General features: G+C 41.5%; 1 protein-coding gene across 3 annotated transcripts in view; it reads left to right on the forward strand.

Annotated features, from left to right (window-relative positions):
* The first annotated feature begins 201 nt into the window (after positions 1-201).
* The window catches only part of NUB1 (negative regulator of ubiquitin like proteins 1), a 45732-nt gene continuing 24272 nt past the window's right edge, over positions 202-21661 (forward strand). For 2 of the 3 annotated variants that reach the window (XR_015054451.1, XM_085867611.1), the window contains exons 1-7: positions 294-449; positions 560-833; positions 1736-1897; positions 14329-14393; positions 17447-17517; positions 17616-17765; positions 18226-18311. Coding sequence is in view for 2 of the 3 variants with exons in the window: in XM_085867611.1 (XP_085723737.1) it covers positions 681-833; positions 1736-1897; positions 14329-14393; positions 17447-17517; positions 17616-17765; positions 18226-18311 (687 nt within the window). In the remaining variant the exon portion in view is untranslated. Of the gene's footprint in view, positions 450-559; positions 834-1735; positions 1898-14328; positions 14394-17446; positions 17518-17615; positions 17766-18225; positions 18312-21661 lie in introns of all 3 variants that reach the window. The other variant, XM_085867615.1, reaches the window with a different exon arrangement.

The following is a 21661-nucleotide window of genomic DNA, read 5'->3' on the forward strand; positions in this document are numbered from 1 at the left end:
ATAGTTCATGCCTACACTCTTCACAGAGCATCAGGACGTGTCACTCACCGTTCGGCGAGGAACGTTGGTTTTACGCGGCTTTTATTTGACAGTCAATAGTAATTTAAGAATAATTTTTGTATCTACTATTTCATTTTAACGTGAAAGCCGAATTTCTTCGTCGTTTGCGATGACGTCAGGGGCGGTGTATAACACGCGCATAGTCAAGTCAATAGCGTGTAAGATAATTCGTGGTAAAATGCAAGAACGATCTCGCAATTAATCATTACGGACGCAACACTTGCCGAATAGTCCCTCACGATTAATAATGATCGAAAACAAAAAAAAAGCAAGAAATACAGTTGAAGGAAACACATTGGGAGGACGAGAACGAAACTTTTTCTTCAATGAACTTGGGGAATGAATCACAACATTTGCTGAGTTCGGTGGAGAGACGTGTCGTAACAGGGGTAAGCTCGGAATTAATTATCTGCGCTTTATGTTATAATCCCCCCCCCCCATTAAATTTTTTTTGTTACTTTCTTTGTTATTTATTCGAAGAGTCTTGTCATTTTTCCAGCGCTCAGACTGCGATCTTTGGAAGATCATTTGGTTCCTTCTGTACGGAACCTCGGAACAACAAACACTTCCTGGGGAGGAAGGTTTTAAAAGACGAGTCAAGCGGAATCGAAACTAAGACCATGACGGCACCTGACTGTGGCTCCTCTGGCTCCTCTGGCTTGTGTCAAGAGTCTCTGCGGAACGAGCTGTTGCAAGTTCGAGTTCGGGAGAAGCTCCGTGCAGAAGAAGTCCGCTTGTGGTTGGAGCCGTACTGTTTACCAGGGGGTCTGCAGGTGTCACCCTCACTCACCTCTGTGCACAAGTTTCACTCGGTTACCTTCATTCACTGTTACACTGAAGATAACGTTTAAAAAAAAACAAAAAACACAACACCTTGTGAACGTGTGTTAAATCATTACAAACGTTGTGTGTTACAATGGACATATCCAAGGTGCTGCTTTAAGCAGCTGTCCATCTTTGGAAGTGGACATTGAGGAGGAAGTGTGTGTGTGTGTGTGTGTGTGTGTGTGTGTGTGTGTGTGTGTGTGTGTGTGTGTGTGTGTGTGTGTGTGTGTGTGTGTGTGTGTGTGTGTGTGTGTGTGTGTGTGTGTGTGTGTGTGTGTGTGTGTTTTCAATTTCAAGATGGATAAGCATCATTGTTCTGTTCCTGGAATCAAATCGGACTCACGGAAATATGAGAAATAACTGTGGATGAGAGGTATCAAGTTTGCATAATTTCCTGTTAGTACAAGCAAGCAGCATATATAACGCACACACACACACACACACACACACACACACACACACACACACACACACACACACACACACACACACACACACACACACTTTTTAAAAATAGAAGATTAAAATGAAATGCTCACAACCATGACGCTGTTCCACAATGTACTCGCTCCTCTGTAATTGTCACTGACCTGGAAAACAATGCACAGTGGGTAACAATATGTGTGGACTATAATGTAGCTATCAAATTTAAAAAAAATCAGATTAAAATTTTTCTCCCAACCTACCACTATGTGGTTTCTTTACTATGTTGGGCTGTTGTGACATGGCCTTGCTGTTTAGTCGGGTATGTTGTGATAGAGTTTTGGGTTTTTTTTGTTTTTTTTCTGAACAAGACTTTCCTTGTTTACGTCTCTGCTGTCCTTGAAACCAAACTTCTTGAACATGACAGGAGCTGACATCACGATATGGAAGAGAGCTGGGAATAGGAGAGGAGAAGGTCAAGGAGATGCTGGAGGCTTTGCAACAGCACACTTTAACTCGACTCGCACACAATGAACGGTTCAGGAACGATGGGATCGCCACCCTCCGCTGCAGAATTGCAGAAAAAACAGTAAGCGTACTGATATTTTACAAGGTTTTTCTTCTGCATAAGAAATAGGGAATTTCAGTAACTTTAAAACGATCTGATAAACATTTTTCTGCATTTTCCCTTCATTTCCACTGAGAGAAATAGTGAGTGGTTGTGGCTTTTTCATTGGTTGGTCAAAAAATATGTCTACCTACCATTGCAAAATCATATCAGGTCACTTCAACTTTAGAACTCAAAAAAAAAAAAAGAATAAAACTTGGTCCATAATCAAGGGTCAAATAGCTTCAATTACATTGGTTCAAATCAGAGCCGTAGTCACATCAGCTGAACTATATCAGTTGTGAACTCTCAGACTTCACAGATATCTGCTGTGCTCTGCTATTTCCTTCCATACCGATGCATACAATGGAAAGTCTTAATGCTAGATAGTTGAACCTCAGTTCAGAGCAGAGATGGTTATTGGTCAGCACCATTGTGGCCAAGGGAGGAGTGAAGTGGTTCAAATTTGGGCCAACATGATCATATTCTGAGATCATTAGGGTACGTTCATAACTTGAGCAAATAAGGTCATCAGTTCAGCTACACTACATCATCAATAACACTTACTGACCTGGGTATAGTTTGATTTATCCCACTCCTATACATACATAATGTATAGACAGCCCTTGTGCCGACTTACCTCGTCACGGTTTTCTGCTCCCTCTCTATATTTTGTATATGCCTTCATGGCAAAGAGACTGATACCACTGTTGGATGCTGATAGCTCCTGACCAGCAGGACAGCCAACAAGAAGAGTTGACCCAGAGAAAAAATTTTTTCTCTGCAGTTGATAACATCTGTTGCTTCACTCACTCTGCACAATCTTGAATTCCACCGTGCAAGTTCCCAAAATAAACTGTCACTGACCCCATGCATCTGAATTTGATGCTGCAGTATGCCCCGGTCTTATGTTGATATTGCGAAGGGAAATTACATTTACCATCAATATAAATCTTGTCCTGTTTTGCTGATTTCAATTCCAGGACCATATGACTCAAGACTTGGCTGAATGCAGTACAATAGAGTATTTCCAAAAGTTAGGCATAAAATATTTTCACCAACCATGAGATTTTCTTCAAAACTTATTTATAAACAATTTTCATACAATCACAGGGATGAGAATTTATATTAATCTGTTGTAAATATTTTGAAGTGTTTGTACATTATTATTTCATGGCCGAACCGTAGCAGCTAGAGGCCCCAAATTTTGGGTGTAGGTACTTCCAAATCTGGGCAAGGTTTTAAGCTACCACACGGCCGTTTTGAGGTCACGAAATGCTGCTATAAAGCGTATATTGGAATGTGAGGACGTGCAGTGATGCCGCAAGCCTGTAGGCAAAAGGTAGCTACGATGAGGCCATTAACTCCATAGCTTTTCAAGTTCCACATCCCAAAACCAAAACACAGCACTGTGTATTTCCCCTTCGTCAGTGCCGGGTATCCCCTGATAGTCTGTTACAAAAGTTGGGTGTGAAACATGGAGCACATATAATTGTTTTGTGAGGATGGAATGTGGGTGGCACTGGCCTTTTGTAGGCAGAATATTGAGCCCTTCCCAGGCTCATCAGAGCATTGCAGTCATCCATGAAGTGGAAGTGATACTGCATTGAGAGCAGACCACTGCCTTGCATTCCCTGAGGTTACATGGCAGCAGAAAAGCTACAGCTTTCAGTTCATGTTTTCACAAAAGGTAAAAAATTCCCTTTACATTTGTTTCATACATGGTGTGCAGTAGTTTGTAGAATATAAATGTTCTTGGACCGAAAATATAGATCTCAAATCAAGTGAGACAATCCACTGAATTTGAGCATCTTGCAATGTAAGGGGTCTTGATGGACCATGGCCTCGCTGGGATTTTGTGCCCCAAGATTACCGAAAGGACAGATTGGCTGAGTTTGAACCAGGAATGCATGGACTGTCACAGTTCACACATGAGCCATTGGTTCTTTACTATGCCAGTGGGACTTTTCCTTCCATAACGACAGAGTAAGAAGGCAGGCTCACAACCTTGCTAAACAATTTAATAACCATAAAAAGTGCTTTTCCTTAATAAATTATTACACATACACGAGAGGTACAAATCTGATGCAACCTCAACAGGAGACTAACTCAAACTTCAATAAATGCCACTCTGAAACCGTCTTTTTCATGAGAGCTGGCTGGACAGCCGAGAAGCATGCACACTCGACTCTAAGCAGTCAAGCCTGAGTTTGAATATCGACCCAGCTATAAACTGTCATGCAGGCATCAATGTGTGTATCCGTCCCTTGGATGGGCATTAACCGGATGTCCCATCTATTGGCATTAGTTGGTGGATGTTAAATAAAGATCCCATGGCGTATTTCATGAAAAGTCTGCGAGCTATCTCGAGCACACTGAATAAATTCAAAATTCCTACCCTGATTGGTTGCTGGGAAAGAAATGGCAAACCACCTCTCATAACCTTTTGTTTTGCAAGGTATATATTTGTAGGTCCAACAGAAATCGGTGGTATAACTCCTTCTCCCCTACAGCTACCCACATCGATGTGCTACATACGAAAGTATGAAAGAAAGGCGGCTTCCTTACCCGCCTTTGCCTTTTCAAGGGGCAGACCAAAGCACTGCTCACCACAGCTATGTACTTCACTGTGTCCCCTTGGGCAGTAACAGTGCAGAGGAGTACGTAGTTGGAATTTATTCAATAACTGTAATATAGTTCATGGAACACCTTTACCACATGCAGTCTTGAGAAAACAACGAACATGGGCAGAATCTGCGCGCAGCAAATCTGATTGGTCGAGATGAGGTAAAATGCTGTAAGATTTTGTCGAAGTGTTAAACGAAAGTTTGTTTTTTTTCCGGAAGTGCCAAAATGGCGATTTGTGTTCTGCAGTGTTCAACTACAATTAAATTAAAATAAAGATCTTAAAGGTTGGGGAATTCATTTTTTTCCCGGAAGTTTAGCACCGTTGATGCAGTGTCTTTTACACCACCTGATTTAACACGTTACATGAGTTCTTCATGCTTGTTGTTTGTGTCTTTTATGACGTGACTAAAAACTACGTTTGCTGTTTGAAATGGTTTTCTTTTTTATTTGGCTGCCAGACAGGCTAAAAAAGTTATCTCACTTCTCTCTGCACATGTGCGATCAAGACAAATTCCGAGCGGAAGTATTGCTAAACTACAGGCTCGTCTTCCGATTTGTGTTTAAAATATAACATTCAATTGAAATTAAGTCGTTGCTCGATCATAAAATGACGTTTGTAGACACACGGACAGATAGGCAAAGTGAAACAATTGCTTCACCTTGTTTTTCACTTTGAGCATGTGGAGTAATAAAATTATTAATGGTAGGAGAAGAAAACGGGAAATCTGATTGGTATATCCGTTATACTGCACCCACATATGCCCATTCACAAAGTTTATATGCGTACATGGTAGTATGTACAGTAACACAAATATACAAGGAAGGTTAGAGTTTGGGTTCGGGTAGTTGGACAAGGAGGTTAGACGGCTTTTCAGCCTTCAACCACACAAATCCTTGTTTAACCGCAAGGGAGGTTAGACAAGGATTTCAAAGTTAGTTGTGAATCAAATTTTTCTTCCAAGAGTAATAACAATAGCCAGTGAGGCCCGATTAGTTCAGAAATGTAATTGGGATACAATAAAAAATTTGTGAACCACATTTTAAACTTACAACCTTTATTATTTGGAGCACAGTTCCATACAAATAGCTACTGTGGTTTTGTTGTTGTCATCGTTGTTTTGTGTACAGTCGAGGCTCGTGGAAGAGCTAGAACGCAGAGCAGATCAGGACGCAACAGAACAAAAGGAACAGCCAAAAGAGAAGGGGGAAATTCCAAGAGCATGGCCGAGGGAGAAATTAGACGGAGACAGACAAACGAGGGATGCGGGAAAGATTGACGGGTAGGAGAGAATGCAGGGGTGGACAAAATGGGTACAGAAGCAAAAAAAAAATTTGGAGGTGGGTTGAGAGTGCAGAAAAGATCATGGTTTAGATGGGGGATGTTCTGAGATGGTGGTGAACAGTGTTTTTCAAACAGTTTGGAATAAAAAAATAACTCATCCAATAATGGCTACCAAGTTGTGATTTTCTTTGAGCATATAAATCCACACAGGAAGGTAATCCTGCCGACAAAACGCTGACGAGTGGTCATTTATATTTGCAGTAGTTCAGCTTCTGCCTTTATTAGGCATTGAGTCTCCATTTCCGATCCCTGGTCAGAGTCTAAGTTTCACATCTATAGAGCAAGACTGGAAGCACGAAGGACCTGAGGACCCGGACTTTCGTCCTCCCGCACAACTACCGGCAGCGCCACACCCCATGATCCAGTGAATCCATGACACCACAGGTCCGACCAAGACATCTGTTGACCTCTAGCTCATAGCCAGCAGAGACACGAATATCACTGCCAAGGGAAGTGAGTCTCTCCGTGACCTCAACATCCTTGCTACAAACAGGTACAGACAGGATAGCAGCATCCAAGATGTCATTGAAAGCCTGGATCTTAGTTTTGACCCAGGAAACCCGTAATCCCAGCGGCTCCGACACCTCATTCACCACCTTGAGGGCCCCCAAAAGGAGATCTAGAGTCTCTGCAAAGATGACTGCATCATCTGCGAAATCAAGGTCAGATCTTGACATTCCCAAACGATGCACCGCAGCTTGATCTCTCCAACATCCTCCCCAGAATCCAGTCCATACAAGTGCTGAAAATTGTGGGGGCCAGTACACACCCCTGATGAACTCCAGTAACAACTGGAAATAAGTCAAAGATGGGATCGCCACATCCCACAGCACTCTCAGTACCAGAGTATAATTCAGACTAATCAGTTTTGGTGGTACCCCATGAAGACCAAGAATCCTCCAGAGGGCATCCTGATTCACTGAATCAAATGCTTTACAGAGATCAATATAGGCTGCAAGCAGCTCTACCCCCTCACAGGTTCCTCGCATGTCGGCCTCCTTGTCCAACCTTAGTGCACGTACAGTTTTACGCCTCAGCTCCCTGAATAGCTCAGCTCTGCCATTCAGCCTGGCCCTGTGACTCTTGTCAATGGTATCCAGTGTCCCTTGAGAGACAAAATTCTTTGTCGCCTCACGGTGATTTCCAAGACATCCACCAGCAACATCAAGGATGGTGGTCTTGAAGGCACTCCACAACTCTTTAGGATCCCCCAAAGCACCCAGACACCCCAAATCTCCATTCGGCCTGTTCGCAAACTCCTCAGCTACCCTCTCATCCTTGAGCTTGCCAACATCCAGCCGAGGCTGGGATGGTACCGTTCTCCAAGATTTAAGCTGCAACTTCAGAGTTGCCACAGCAAGCCTGTGGTCATTATTGAGGAACTAAGTATTCCAGTACACCCTGCAGTTCTGGATCATCCTCCAGCAACCATCAACGAACACATCGTCAATCTCCTTTGCCTCACTGCTAGCATTGGAATACCAAGTCCAGCGATGAAGCTGTGGGTGTTGAAACCATGAACCGGCCACCCAAAGTCCATGACTACTTGCAGAGTCAAGGAACTTAGTACGATTCAGGTTCACAGTTCCAGACCCATGGGGACCAACACGTCTTATAACTATCCCTATCAGTTCCAGTCGATGCATTGAAATCCCCCAAGACGAGGGAGAGTATCTCACTCGGGGCACTGATCAACCACAGACTCGAGCATGGCATAGAATGCATCCTTCATGGTGAGATCACTCGCCTCAGTCGGAGCATATCCAGAGACCAGGGAAATGACACCCAAGGAGTGACGAATCCTTCGTCTCATAATATGCTCGTTGATTGTTGTTACCTCAATTATTATTGGAGACAGCTACAGCAACTCCTTGAGCATGGTAACCATCAGAGCGACCAGACCAATAATAGGTGTAACCACCGGCTATGATCTCGCCGTAATCCAGTCTTCGAACGTCAGAGAGTTCTGCGATACCGATGTCCAAATGCTTTAGCTCAGATGATAACAGAGACAGGTGATCATCCTCTCTTTGGGACAGGACATTCCTGGCACCCACCCGAAGGGACCGCCTCAGGTTAACCAAAGGAGACCACTGTCTGGTGGATGACACCTCAGCACCACCCCGACACACACTACCACAATCTGACCCGGGAAGGTTACCCCGTGGTTTCCCTCCTATCATCAAAGATTGGGGGTCCCGAAGGCTTTGCCCCAATCCCGTCATCCGGTGTGCTGCCCTGCGAAGGGCAGCTGCACAGGAGGTACTCCCATGGTGTGGGTTTTCAGATTATTTTTTGTAAATGCTTTTTGTATGTTTTGTGGAATGAAGGGTTTTACGGTGGCCAGAGTGCAAATCGTGCCACCAACTTCTTAATCGAAAGTAACCCAACTGCAGGAGGACGTCTGCAGACACAGTTGAACACGAGATATGGATGGTCGTTGGCTCACAAGGAGCTCCTCCACCCTTTGATAGATTTTGTTTTAAATCCTACTGGATGTCCATATCATACACCCTCCTCACCAAGAAACTTGGTGGGGGAGACGGTTGAGTCGCCAACAACCTGACCATGAAACAGGTTAGTGCAGATTTACCTGGTATCTGTAGAAAGTCACAGATCTAATCTGACCTGACCTGATAAAATCACTGGGTTTCTTTCTCTTTCTCTTTCTCTTTCTCTTCCTCTTCCTCTTCCTCTTCCTCTTCCTCTCTCTCTCTTCTCTCTCCTCTCTCCTCTCTCCTCTCTCCTCTCTCCTCTCTCTCTCTCCTCTCCTCTCTCCTCTCTCCTCTGCTGCTGATGCAGTGTCCCCCTTACCAGTACACTGGTACTCATTTTGCCAAGCTCGGAAGGATGACAGGCTGAGTCAGCCTCCTGGTGTATATATTAATTCAGCGGCCAATGGGGCTTGAACTCAGGACCCTAGGATCCTAAGCCACCACCCTAACCACTAAGCCAACACCAGGCTTACTGGGTACTGAAACCTCAGTTAACAATGCCTTATTTGTCCTTTTTGTACCTGAGTGCTATGTCCGGTTGCAGCACCTTGTTTTTTTATGTTCACGCTGGATGGGATCATCAAGTTGTACATGATCATTCTGTCCTTGTTTTCAATGACTGATTTTCATTTGTGTTTTCATGAGTTTTGTGGAACTAGGATATTGACATTTCTGTAGATGTTCCAGTGGATTACTCCACATACCTTGTTGTGCCTTTGTGTGTACAGCTGTTCCGACATGAGGTTTTTTTTTTAACATCTCAATAGGAGGTGGCTCATGCTTTCTGTTTCTACCTTGCAGAACCTACACTTGCCCGATTGGATCAGTCTTTCCGTTTTTATTGTTTTTTTTTAAGACATTCGTGTAATGTCCCTGGTCTTGGGCATTTATAATGATTCGTTCTCCATTCCAGTTGAGCTGACCTCTTCTTAACCTTTCCAGTGATCCTTCTTTGTCTATCTCCAATCTGTCCAACTCTTTCTCTTTTTTTATATTTCCCTGCTGTTTTTGTCTTTTTTCCCAGTTATCACTATGTATGTGTTTATATTTCGTCTTGTATTTTTCGTTTGTCTTTTTTGCAATCTTTGGGGCTATATTCGTTGCTGTTTTGGTTTGGTGCGTGACATTTTATATTCGCACCTGTTTTTGGATGTTTTTTGCAAGGTGAGTAAGGTTTGCTTCATTCCTTCTTGTGTACAAATTGTATTCGGTAGTCTGTGGAACTTTTCACGTACATTGCTAATCCTGCAGTCATCGCTCTGTGCAAATTGATTGAGTTCCATCAGGCCGCAGTCTCCTCCTTTTCTCGGCCGGTGCAATCTCGTGTGTGTGTGTGTGTGTGTGTGTGTGTGTGTGTGTGTGTGTGTGTGTGTGTGTGTGTGTGTGTGTGTGTGTGTGTGTGTGTGTGTGTGTGTGTGTGTGTGTGTGTGTGTGTGTGTGTGTGTGTGTGTGAGACCAAGTCATAACTTCTTTTTTAAAAACAATTTGAGCTTTTGTTATCAAATTTTTCTATGGAGAATATAATTAAAAATTATGTCAAAATGTGAAAGAGCAAAAATCAAAGTGACTATAAATAGCCCTTATTTGCAGCATGAGATGCCCCGCTTTTTAATCGCTTGCTTGCTTCTTTATTTATTTACGGTTGAGCTTCAGTGTGTGTCCAGACCATTTTTAAAAATTTTTTTTTACCAATTGAGCTTTTGTCACCAAATCTTCAACAAACCTTCATTATGAGAATACGGAGAACACAAATTAATAAAATGGACAACTGTTTTTAACTCGTTTTTGTCAACTTGAGTTTGAATACAAAATGTGGATGGGCTTTGCATTTGAGATGTTTTCGAGTTCCACTTGTATCTTGACTCCTGACATTCTTCATCAGATCTGCAAGAGTTCCACCTTTCAAGTCATTGAGGTTTTTTGAATTAAAAGTCATGTTTTTAAGCTTTAACTCTTCATGTGAGTGACAAAATAACGTGCCAAAATTAGTAATGGCAGAGCATATGATTCACAGACGACAATGGTTATTCTTTCTGAAGTATGCATGTGATATATGCATGGTTGCAATTCCCCTCAGACTTCCTTGGTTTCCATAAACTTAGAATTCAAATCCTTAATACTGCTGCCTTTAGCCAAATTTGAGCAGACAACCCCTAGGATGCTTTTCCAGTGTCCTTGTAAATACAACACCATGCCTATCGTATAAATGGAATTCTGAGGTTTGGAGGTTTGCAGAAACTTGCATTATGAACCTTCTGTTTGTTATATTCCAGCCAGCATCATGTTATTGGAGCCCAAAAAAAAATCTCCACGAGGCTGCAAAATGGTACTAATCCTGATGGTTTTTTTTTTTCGGCCAAAGGAAATTTTATGCAAATTATAAAATAATAAAACAAAAAAAATCATTAAAAGTTGAAAAATTGCACCATATTAAAAGAACACCAACATTCCACCCTGACTTCAAATTAAAAAATTTACCCCCGTGTGGGGGTGACGGTCATCTCTATAATACCACAAGTTCTCAATGTTCAGTTCAGGTAACCGCGAAACAGTCCAAACTAACCGTTTCGATTGAAATAGTTCACAGAGATACACTAGGATAATACTACTAATGACATAATTAATAAATATGTATTGTTCATTTAGTACCCGGATTAACACATCAGAATCACCAGTAAGTGCAATACGTGGTTTTCCGGTCCGTCCACTCTCTGGGGACATTTCACTTCCGGTTGTAGAAAAAAACGAAAAAATAGGCTGAGCTCTCGGAGATTATGATAATCCTGCAGATTATTCTTCACTGATTATAATGCAACTTTCAGAATGAAAATTGGTCAAGTATTTCGAGATATTGAGGTTTGAAAAATCGTTAGAGCTAGCAAATTAATTAATTACTAATTCCACAGAAGTTTCGTGACACTGCACAAAGTAACATGTCAGGTATGAAAAAACATTTTGTATGCAGGATTCATTAATTATTAATTCATTAATTATGGAATGTACTCATTGATATATTAATCAGAAAGCCCGAAGCATGTAGCATAATTTATCACTTATCCCCTCATCCGGGATCCGTGGCCTCGCCCCACAGCCTGCAGCCCTATGTCCGCCGGTGATTATGTTAGATATCGGCACGATCGAGAGGAGCCTGCGAATTATCCCTGCTGATGCACTGAATTGATGCAATCGTTCGGCCAGAATATTCGTTGTCAAGATGTTGCGTGATTAAATCACCAATACAGTCACTCAAATTTATACCGCCGACATACTTCTTAACAATCACCTTCGCCCCAGAAACCACAGTCAATCTGAACCACGCTGGCCACTGCTCAGACGCCATGACCGGACTACTGCGCAGTTCTACTACGCAGTTTGGTTAAAGATGACTCGGCATTTTGGCACGCGCACACGAAATTATATTTTGAAAATAAATGCCGTCGTTTACATTTCGGGTTTTGAAACTTTTTCACCTTTGGCGGAAAATGTATAAATATAAAAGGCTAACAATGTGTTTTATATTTATATTTCATTTCTTCTTGCTTCCTTCTTTGCGAATCACATCGGCGTTTTTGGCCATCTTCCAGATCACGTGACGATCAAACGGGAAGGAAATTCAAAAATCTGTCCGGTTAGATACAAGATAATATTTTTTACTATCATAATCAATAAACAGTTGCCGAATATCTTGTAGAATGGCAGACTGGATAGGTTTTGAAAATGGCGATTTTTTTTTATAACTTACGTGACCTCGTCCCTGACCTTGAACCTGGACAAAAGTTATATCGTTGTGCAACACTCATCGACCTCTACCCACATACTAAGTTTCATCAAGATCGGAAAGAAAAATTGTTGACGGACGGACGTACGGACATTTGGTCCGGCTTTATAAGGTCATCTCTACCGAGATTTGGTCATCTCTAAGAGATCTCGGTAGAGATGACCTAAAAACATTGGACATCAATGAACACGGGTTAAGGCTGGCAGGATAGCTTAAAGGTACGTGCCTTTGCGCTGTCCGGCTTGGGTTCGAATGTCGTCCCAGCTATAAACTGTCACCTGTTGTTTCACATGCAGGACGATGTAGCAATATATACATTGTCCAGCAGCAGGACACTAAGATAGAGGACCAATCTGCCAGGGGTGTTTATGAATGTTAAAAATCCCATGGTGTCTTTCACAAAGTGTAGGCGTGTCATCGCCGGCATTCCCAACAAATTCCAAATTCCTGCCGCCTTCAGTCAAACAAAGCTTGGCCAACTGGTTCATGAAAGATTTTTCAGAACTATTCCCCCTGGTGGACTCCACGGGAATGTGGGAATAATCGGAGCCACAACAATGAACATGAAATAAACTTGCTTTATCTCCGAAAACATTTTCATCTCACCTTTACTCAGTTTAGTCTCACTCTCACTCTCTCTCACACTCTCTCATAAACAAGTAGATGGCACCCAAGGTCATATTTATTTTTCAACCTATATTGACTGAAAAGCCATGCTTTTGGGATCTAAAAAATGTGTTCCTGCCAAGCACACTCTTGCAGAGGACAGGGCCTTGGGGAGCTAAAACCCAACATGCTGATTCGACTTTTGGAAAGGGCAATATTCATGAGAACAAAAACTTTGGGGAACTTCCCTTCCATCATCCTTGTGGTTCTTAGATAATCTTTACTTGAGCTCAGAGATCAGGCTTAGAAGTCCATTTGTTACATAATGAAAACCCTCTCTATTTACATTGCAATTTTTTGACTAACATAATGGGTGGGGTAGGGGGAGTGAGATCAAGGATCCAGCCTCACAAAACAATTCCAATTACAACAAGACCTTTATTTAACTTTCCAAATGGTTTAATTTGGAGCATTAATTGCACGACTAAAGCAAATGAGTAACACCAGCTTGATTTATAAATGAATAACATTCTCAGCTTGCAAGAAAATAATAAATAATCACTAATTTATAATACTTTGCATCAGTAAGAGAAGTTATAAAATCAAATTAGTATAGCAGTATTGAAAGGAATTATATATACATATGTATGATATATATATATATATATCTTATATATACATATGTATGATATATATATGTATATATATATATATATATATATATATATATATATATATATATATATATATATATATATATATATATATATATATATATATATATATATATATATATGTGTTGGGCCAGATGAAAAGATGTTGCGAGTGGGAGGATGGACCATGAGCTGAAATGAGCGAGTGAAGGATGAGATGATCATTATCAGCCAAAGCTGCCAGCAAAGCCGGTGGCAATACACCTTGATGCAGCAGAAGTGTGTCGAGGATGACCACAGTCCACAGTGACAGTTGATGCTGCAGAGAAACCCTGAGGGCATCGGTAACATGTAAACCAGCACAGTAGAAATGCAGGCTCCTGAAAGTCTTCGGGTATGAATTTAGAATTTTTTCAGGATGCACGTATTAACTCACTCACTCTTCATATCAAGCACTGTGGATTATTTAACGTCCACCAGAAATCAGTGCTAGAAAACAGGTGCCCAGCAAACATCCCTCTGATGGAGAGTGCACTCAATGAAGCAATACATTGCCCGAGAAGTAGCAGTCCAACTGGTTATCGGGTCAAGAATTGAACCTAGGAAAGTGCACTACCTCTGCCCAGTCAAATTAGACATTAAAATGATCAAACGTAGCAAAAATAAATACCTTCTTTAAAATTTCTTAAATGTGTTATCTAATCGGACAAGATGCAAGGATTTAAGATCACATTACTTGGACTTCAACTGAGGACTTGTATTCAAATTCCAGAAAACCAATTCTGTCTCACTTACTTTGCAAGGTAAATTAGTACAAACTAGGAATTGAATAAATTAGCTTACCTTGTGTTGATCACCTTTATTTACCAACTGTCTCTCTGCTCTCCTTCCCACAACCAAATGATCCACAGGGAGAAAGCAAGACGGAGAGCTTTGAGACGAGGCTGGACGTGTCAGGACTGGAATTAAAGACGAGGTAAAATGCTACATTTCAAGTCTTAAGGCCCAGTCACACCTTGACGTTTTAGCCAGCAATGGCAACGTATCAAAATGTATGTAAAACGCTGGCTTTCGCTGAACTTTTGATGTTTTTTTTTAATATTCGGACATATTCATAATGAGTTGGTCGTATGCATAACATATTAGTAACGGACACAGAACGTTTCGTTGTCTTTTTTTTTTTTTTTTTTTTTTTTTTTTTGTATACCTTGGTCGAGGCTCGTATGAGAGCTAACACACAACTCACAGCAAGGAGGCATGAGACAAGAGGGGTGGGAGTGGAAGGGACAAAACATTGGGGAACAGACACAGGTGAACTGTGGAAGGGAGAGGGATGGGGATGGGACGGGGAACATGGCGAAGAGAAGATGGACATTACAGGGACTTTCAGGAAGGAAAGCAGGAGAATTGAAGGAAGTGGGCTTGGGTGGATTATCGGATTAGAAAAGCTTGACGATCTGCATGGGGGACGATAAGAGGTGGTGGTGAACAGCTGTTTTGAAAGCCTGGAGGGAAGAATGGGAAAGAATAGAGTGAGGAAGTTTATTCCAAAGGCGGGAAAAAGAGGAATGAAAGAGTGAAGATGAGCAGTGATTCGTGATTTTGGTAGTTTTACCAGAAGGGGGTTGTTGGCGGACCTTGAGCGCCCTGTGGAAATGTGGTTGGGACAAATCGCAGAGAGAGCAGGGGGGCAAGGCTGGAGAGGAGTCGGTAGAAGACAGAAAGACCACCGACCAACCTGCGGTGATTGAGTGAGAGGCCCAAAGACTCAGCTTCATTGCGGGAGATGCCAATGATCTTAAAAGCCCTGGTTTCGACAGCGTGAAGTCGAGAAAGGTGGGAGGCAGGAGCACCAGCCCAGAGGGGAGAGCAGTACTCCATCAGGCTACGGACAAAAGCTTTGTAAGTAGTCAGGAGCTCAAGAGGGCCGAGGAAGGACTTTGCACGACGGAGGATTCCCAGTCGGCGACTGGCTTTTGAGGCAAGGTTGGAAATGTGACTTTCCCAGGAAAGGTCATGGCAGATAGTGAGACCCAGAAGCTTGAAAGAAAAGACTTCTTCCAGAGGATTGTTGAGAAAGTGGATGGGGGGGTTTTGTAAACGGTCCTTTCGAAGAGACATAGTGAGAGTGTGAGATTTGTGTGGATTGAAAGACATGTTCCACGTGTTGGACCAGTTTGTGATTTTATCCAGATCTGCAGTGAGCGAAGAAGCTGCTGCTTGCCGGTCTGAGGGATGACAGATGGTACGGCAGAGGGTGGAGTCGTCGGCAAAGAGAAATAGAGGATTTTCCAGAGAGTCCGAGAGATCATTGATGAAAACCAGAAAAAGAACAGGGCCCAGAACAGGGCCCAGTTCCCTTGAGGAACTCCAGCCTGCACAGGAAGAGGGGATGAAAGAACTCCATTTAGGGCCACACGTTGACTGCGACAGGAGAGGAAGTCTGCGAGCCATGAGTGGAGATGGCCTTGAATACCATGGGAAGAGAGTTTGGTGAATAGGGCAGGGTGCCAGACTGTGTCAAAAGCACGTGATATGTCCAGGGATACGGCTCGGATTTCCTGTCTGGCATTGAGGACCTCCATCCATTGATGGGAGAGCAGTAGCAGCATATCCAGGGTAGAGTGACCTGGTCTGAAACCAAATTGATGATTGGAAATCAAGTCTTATAGATAACTTGTACCAACGAATGCTTAGCCTGTTGTCAGCGTTCACAACCTATGCCCAACGATAGTCTAACTTATGCATAGCATGCTGCACGTATCGCCGACGATCACGTGGCGTAGCCTATTAAAAGGCTGCCGGAGAAATGGAAGTGTCAACATCGCAGTCACACCTTGGCGATCTTGCCAGCGTATGCCAACCTCTGAAAAATGCGTCTAAAACGCTGGCGCACGTCGAATACGGTATGGGTAAGTTTGGTATACGTGAATAGAATGCTAAAGTACGCTATCATATGTCGTAGTAAGTGGAGTATGTCTTGTACTTTTAAACGTGTTAAACATTTTATGAGATACTTGCCGTATGCCTCACACGTTCCGCATGCGATGGGAATAAGTTGTACGCACAATATGCGATCGTTGGCACACGTCGACAAAAGTTACTTGTAAGTTACTCATAAGTCGAAACACGTCAATGTCATGGTTAGCGTCAGTGTTGCAGACTCCCTGTTTTTTTTGTTTTTTTTTTCTTCGGTGTGACGGTGATGTTGAAACTTTTGATTTCTAGTGCGGTTATAATATAATATAATTTATAGGCTGCCGCTCAACGATTTAAATCATAACCGCACTAGAAATCGAAGTGTCAACATGGCCGTCATACTGAAAAAAAAATTTTAAAACAAAAAACCAGGGAGTCTAGAACACTGACGCTAACCATTACATTGACGTGTTTCGACTTATGAGTACCTTACAAGTAACGTGTGTCGACGTGTGTCAACGATCGCAAAACATGCCTACAACTTATGGCCAGCGTAGCGGAACTTGTGAGTCATACGCTGGCATAAGTCTAACAAATTTCAAGCATGCTAAAATTTGAGGACAACCGCAAAGTACAACGATGAAAGCCAGCGTACTATGACGTATGGCAGTGTTTTTCAGTGTGCTCTCAATGATTGCAAAACTTACCCATAACGTATTCGACGTGTGCCAGCGTTTTATACAAATTTTTCAAAAATCGGCATAAGCTGGCTAAAACGTCAAGGTGTGACTGGGCCTTTAGCAAATACAACCTCCCTGAGCTGTTTCTGTGCCAGTAAAATAAAGGAACCCGTGCTGTTGGGGGGAGGCGAGTGGAGGGTGTCTGAGGGTTGAAGTTCAATATAAACACTGACCCAGTTCCTGGTGGTAGCCTTCCTATGAAAGACTTATGTTTACATCAAAGCAGGGTAAACCTTATTTATTTATTTTTCCCCGCAATAATGCATTATTTGCATTTTCACCAATATGACTTCATCATTACAAATTTTTCTCGGATGCTCAATTGTTAATAAATTATTTGGTTTTTAAATCTTGCTTCTTTGGCTCCCAGGATCTCTGAAATCAGTGGCATCCCAATGGAAAATCTCCGAGTAATCGCAGCGGGACACATCATTGTGGACTGTGAGTGGCCAAAATGCCTTTTCGTTGTTTAAAGATCACATTTCTGAACTACAAAATCCATATGTCATTATCTGTCACGTACATGTTTTGGTTTCTAGCTGAGAAGGCCTGCCAGCAAGGTGTAAAACAGAATTGTCAGCTCCTGGCGATAAGAATGCAAATTCCAGGTGGTGCGGAGCGTAACCAGGAATACAAACAGCAGCAACTTGCCCGGACACGTCGTGGTGCCGAGCTCCTCGCCAACCTGGGTAAGATACATTAACGAAAACAAACATTGGGTACTTTAGATTTTAAAGGGTAATTAAACTCGACTGGACCCCAATGCAAGACACATCTACCTCGACAGAAATTACTGGGAATTTCACTGAAGTTTCATTTATTACTTAATTATGCATTGGGAATTTTTTTTTTTTCAATCTTTACTCAAAACACTGTGGGATCAAATACCTTAAAGCAAATGCTAGCAGATGGCACATTTCCTTTGAAGGATGCCATTCTCAGTGATGCAATGCCCTGCTTGAAAAGTACCAAGATAACTTTTAATCCGATTGGGAATCACACCCGAGCTGGACACCTCAAAGTTAATGATGCTAACTCTGAGCTATCCTCCAGTCCCAGTAAAAAAAAATACCTCGATTATTGTATTTTCCCCCCTGCTTCTGCAAACCGCTCAAAAACCTCGAACAATAATCACCCTCTGTCTGGCAGATGAGGCAGATGCTGAAGATGGACCTTTCCTGCAAATTGCTGACCACAGGGGGAATCCCATCAAGATCCCAGCACAAGAGAAAAAGGTTAAATGCTCTTCTTGTCCCCTCAAAAAGCTGAACGACTGGGACAGTACAAAGATGGAAAGGAAACTTTAAAGGGGGTGCAAAAGTATAAATTGAAATGATAGAGGGTCATATTCCTTGTCAAATCAGCCAAAAAAATGAAATTCTGCGGTGACCCCCTCAGATTTTCCTGAAAAATTCTCAAAGCTACCTTAACATATATGAGGAAGGTTTGCCAAGTTATAGCTCAAAATTCCAAGTAGTGTCCGAGATATGGCCCTACAAACACCCTTGGGGTGTTTCAAATCTGGCAGTCGCGAGTTGCAGATTTTTATCTGAAGCATTTTTGGAGGGCTCTAAATTCCAGTTTTACAAACAGAGTTCTGTTCTATTAATGAGGCATTCTATTAATGAGGCTTTCAGAATCTGACATCAAAAATGTTCTACTTAAAATACTTTTTAAGATAAGTACTCTCAAAAGTAGTGATTTGTAACATGCAGTCAAAAAAAATTGAGTTTTCAGCTTGCTGCCAACAGTCAGTTTATTCATCATGAAGAATTTTGTTGCCTGATTTACATAATCTAGTGACTGGATCATTTCCACAAGAAAACTGAAAACTTTTGGAGCAATATCTTGGGTGCTATAGGTGTCTGAACTTTGCTCCAGACTCAACAACACTGAAATTTACCCCGGTTTTACCCCGTGTTCACCATGTTGACAGTTACACAGCTCTTTAAAAAAATTTTCAGTTAAAGACACATACATAGGCAAACTGTGGTAGAAAATTCAAGAGTTGTTCTCAATCCCTTCTATTTTTAAATGAAATATTTTTTTAAATGCATCAATTTCTAATGGTTCTGCAGTCCCAAAAGCTACTTTTTTAAAATAAATTTTTTACTAACAAACATATACAGGGTGCCCCACAGAAAACCAGGAAATTTGGTACAGTTTATTTAAAACAAAACAAAAGCAAACTTGGATGTTGTGTAAAACAAAGATACACTTCATTTTCAAACAAAACAAAAGCAAACTTAGATGTAGTGTAAAACAAAGATGCACTTTATTAGGGTACCCTTTCATTCTGACAGGGAACCCTATTGTTATTCTTCTGTTTATTTCTTATTTATTGGGGTACCCTGTCATTCTGACAGGGAACCTTATTGTTTTTCTTCTGTTTATTTCCTTATTAGGGTACCCTGTCAGTACAGGGTACCCTATTGTTTTTCTTCTGTTTATTATTAGGGTACCCTGTGAGTACAGGGTACCCTATTGTTTTTCTTATGTTTATTATTTATTATTATTATTATTTTTCCGCCGGCATTTTGCGCCCTGTTTTCACTTTAAAAATCATTTTCTCAGGAACGCAAATTCCGATCGACACGAAATTTTCACCGTAGTATGTATCTTTTTTGATAGCACAATCACGTTATAATTATGACGTCATTGGTCACGTGGTGCGGGCGCCATCTTGAAAAAAACGATAAACTTTGGACCTCTGTATCTCTGAAATCTTCCAGGGTAAAAATTTTTTCGCTTCATACATTTTAACAAGCTCCCTCTCGGGAACACGTGTGATTTTTCGTGACGTCATCGGTGAAGAGGTATCCCGGTGAAAATTCGTCAAGTAGAACGCCACATGGGAAAAATTTGAAATTTCTTGAGCGTCATCTACACCAAAATTCATCGTAGAAAAAAAAATTTTTGACGTCATCGGTGACGTAATTCGGCCGCCATCTTGTTTTGAAAATTTTTTTTTTTTAAATCTTCTTCTCCAGAACGGCTGTGCAGATTGAGGCGAAACTTCACAGGTATATTCCCACTGAGGTCCTCTTTCAAGTTTGTTAATTTGTTGTTGATACGTCACATGGTTTGGCGGCCATCTTGAAAAAACCTTAAAACCTTCAAACATCTTCTCCAGAAGCGCTGGTCCAATGAAGGCGAGATTTCAGAATTATATTTATGACATGGATGCGATGCAAGTTTGTTAATTTCGAAGTGATAGGTCACATGGTTTGGCCGCCATGTTGGATTTAAGAAAAATATTAAATAATGTTTTCTCTGGTATTTCATAAGCCATCGAAGCGAAAATTTGCAAGTGCCTTCCGCCCTCAAGTCTGCATACATGGTAAAAAATTTTTTACCTCAGAAGTCACATGGTTTGGCGGCCATCTTGGATAGAAAAATAGACTTTATCCGATTTACACGAAACTTCACACACTTGTTCGGGTCGACGATGGAAAGCAGAATTTAAATTTATGATATCATAGGTCACAAGGTTCGGCAGCCATCTTGGATTGAAAATGAATAAATTTTAAAAATCTTCTTCTCCAGAAGGGCAAGACAGATGAAGACGAAACTTCACACATATATTCCCCATGAGGTCCTTTCTCAAGTTTGTTAATTTGTTCTTGATCGGTCACATGGTTCGGCGGCCATCTTGAAAAAACCCTAAAACCTTCAAACATCTTCTTCTCCAGAAGCGCTGGTCGGATGAAGGGGAGATTTCAGAACTATATTCGGGACACGTAGGCGATATAAGTTTGTTCATTTCGAATTGATACGTTAGACGGTTTGGCCGCCATCTTGGATTTAAATAAAATATTAAATAATGTTTTCTCTGGAACCGCTGAACCAAACAAATCGAAAATTTGTAATTATCATCTACCATCGTGTATGCACGCATGGTAAAAATTATGACATCACACGTCACATGGTTTAGCGGCCATCTTGGATAGAAAAACGCACCTTTACCGATTAACACGAAACTTTACAAACCTGTTCCAATACCCAGTTGGAAGCAGAATATAAATTTCTGATGTCATAGGTCACATGCTTCGTCAGCCATCTTGGATTGAAAATGAATAAATTTTAAAAATCTTCTTCTCCAGAAAGGCAAGACAGATTAAGCCGAAACTTCACACATATATTCCCCATGAGGTCCTTTCTCAAGTTTGTTAATTTGTTCTTGATTGGTCACATGGTTTGGCGGCCATCTTGAATTTACCTGAAAACCTTCAAACATCTTCTTCTCCAGAACACCTGATCTGATCAAGGGAAACTTCACACCCCTATTGCACATGAGTAGGGAATACAAGTTTGTTAATTTCTAATTGATAGGTCACATGGTTTGGCAGCCATGTTGAATTTAAGAAAAATATTAAATAATGTTTTCTCTGGAACTGCTTAACCTATCGAAGCGAAAATTTGCGTCTGTCATCCTCCATGATATCTGCATACATGGTAAAAATTATGAGGTCACAAGTCCCATGGTTTGGCCGCCATCTTAGATTGAAGGATAAATATTAATTCATGTTTACTCTGGAACCACTACTTCTATATATGCGAAACTTCATATTTATAATTTAGGCTA

The sequence above is a fragment of the Eptatretus burgeri genome, chromosome 2 (assembly GCF_056783735.1).
Source record: "Eptatretus burgeri isolate ZD-2024b chromosome 2, Ebu_testis_v1, whole genome shotgun sequence".
NCBI lineage: Eukaryota > Metazoa > Chordata > Myxini > Myxiniformes > Myxinidae > Eptatretus > Eptatretus burgeri.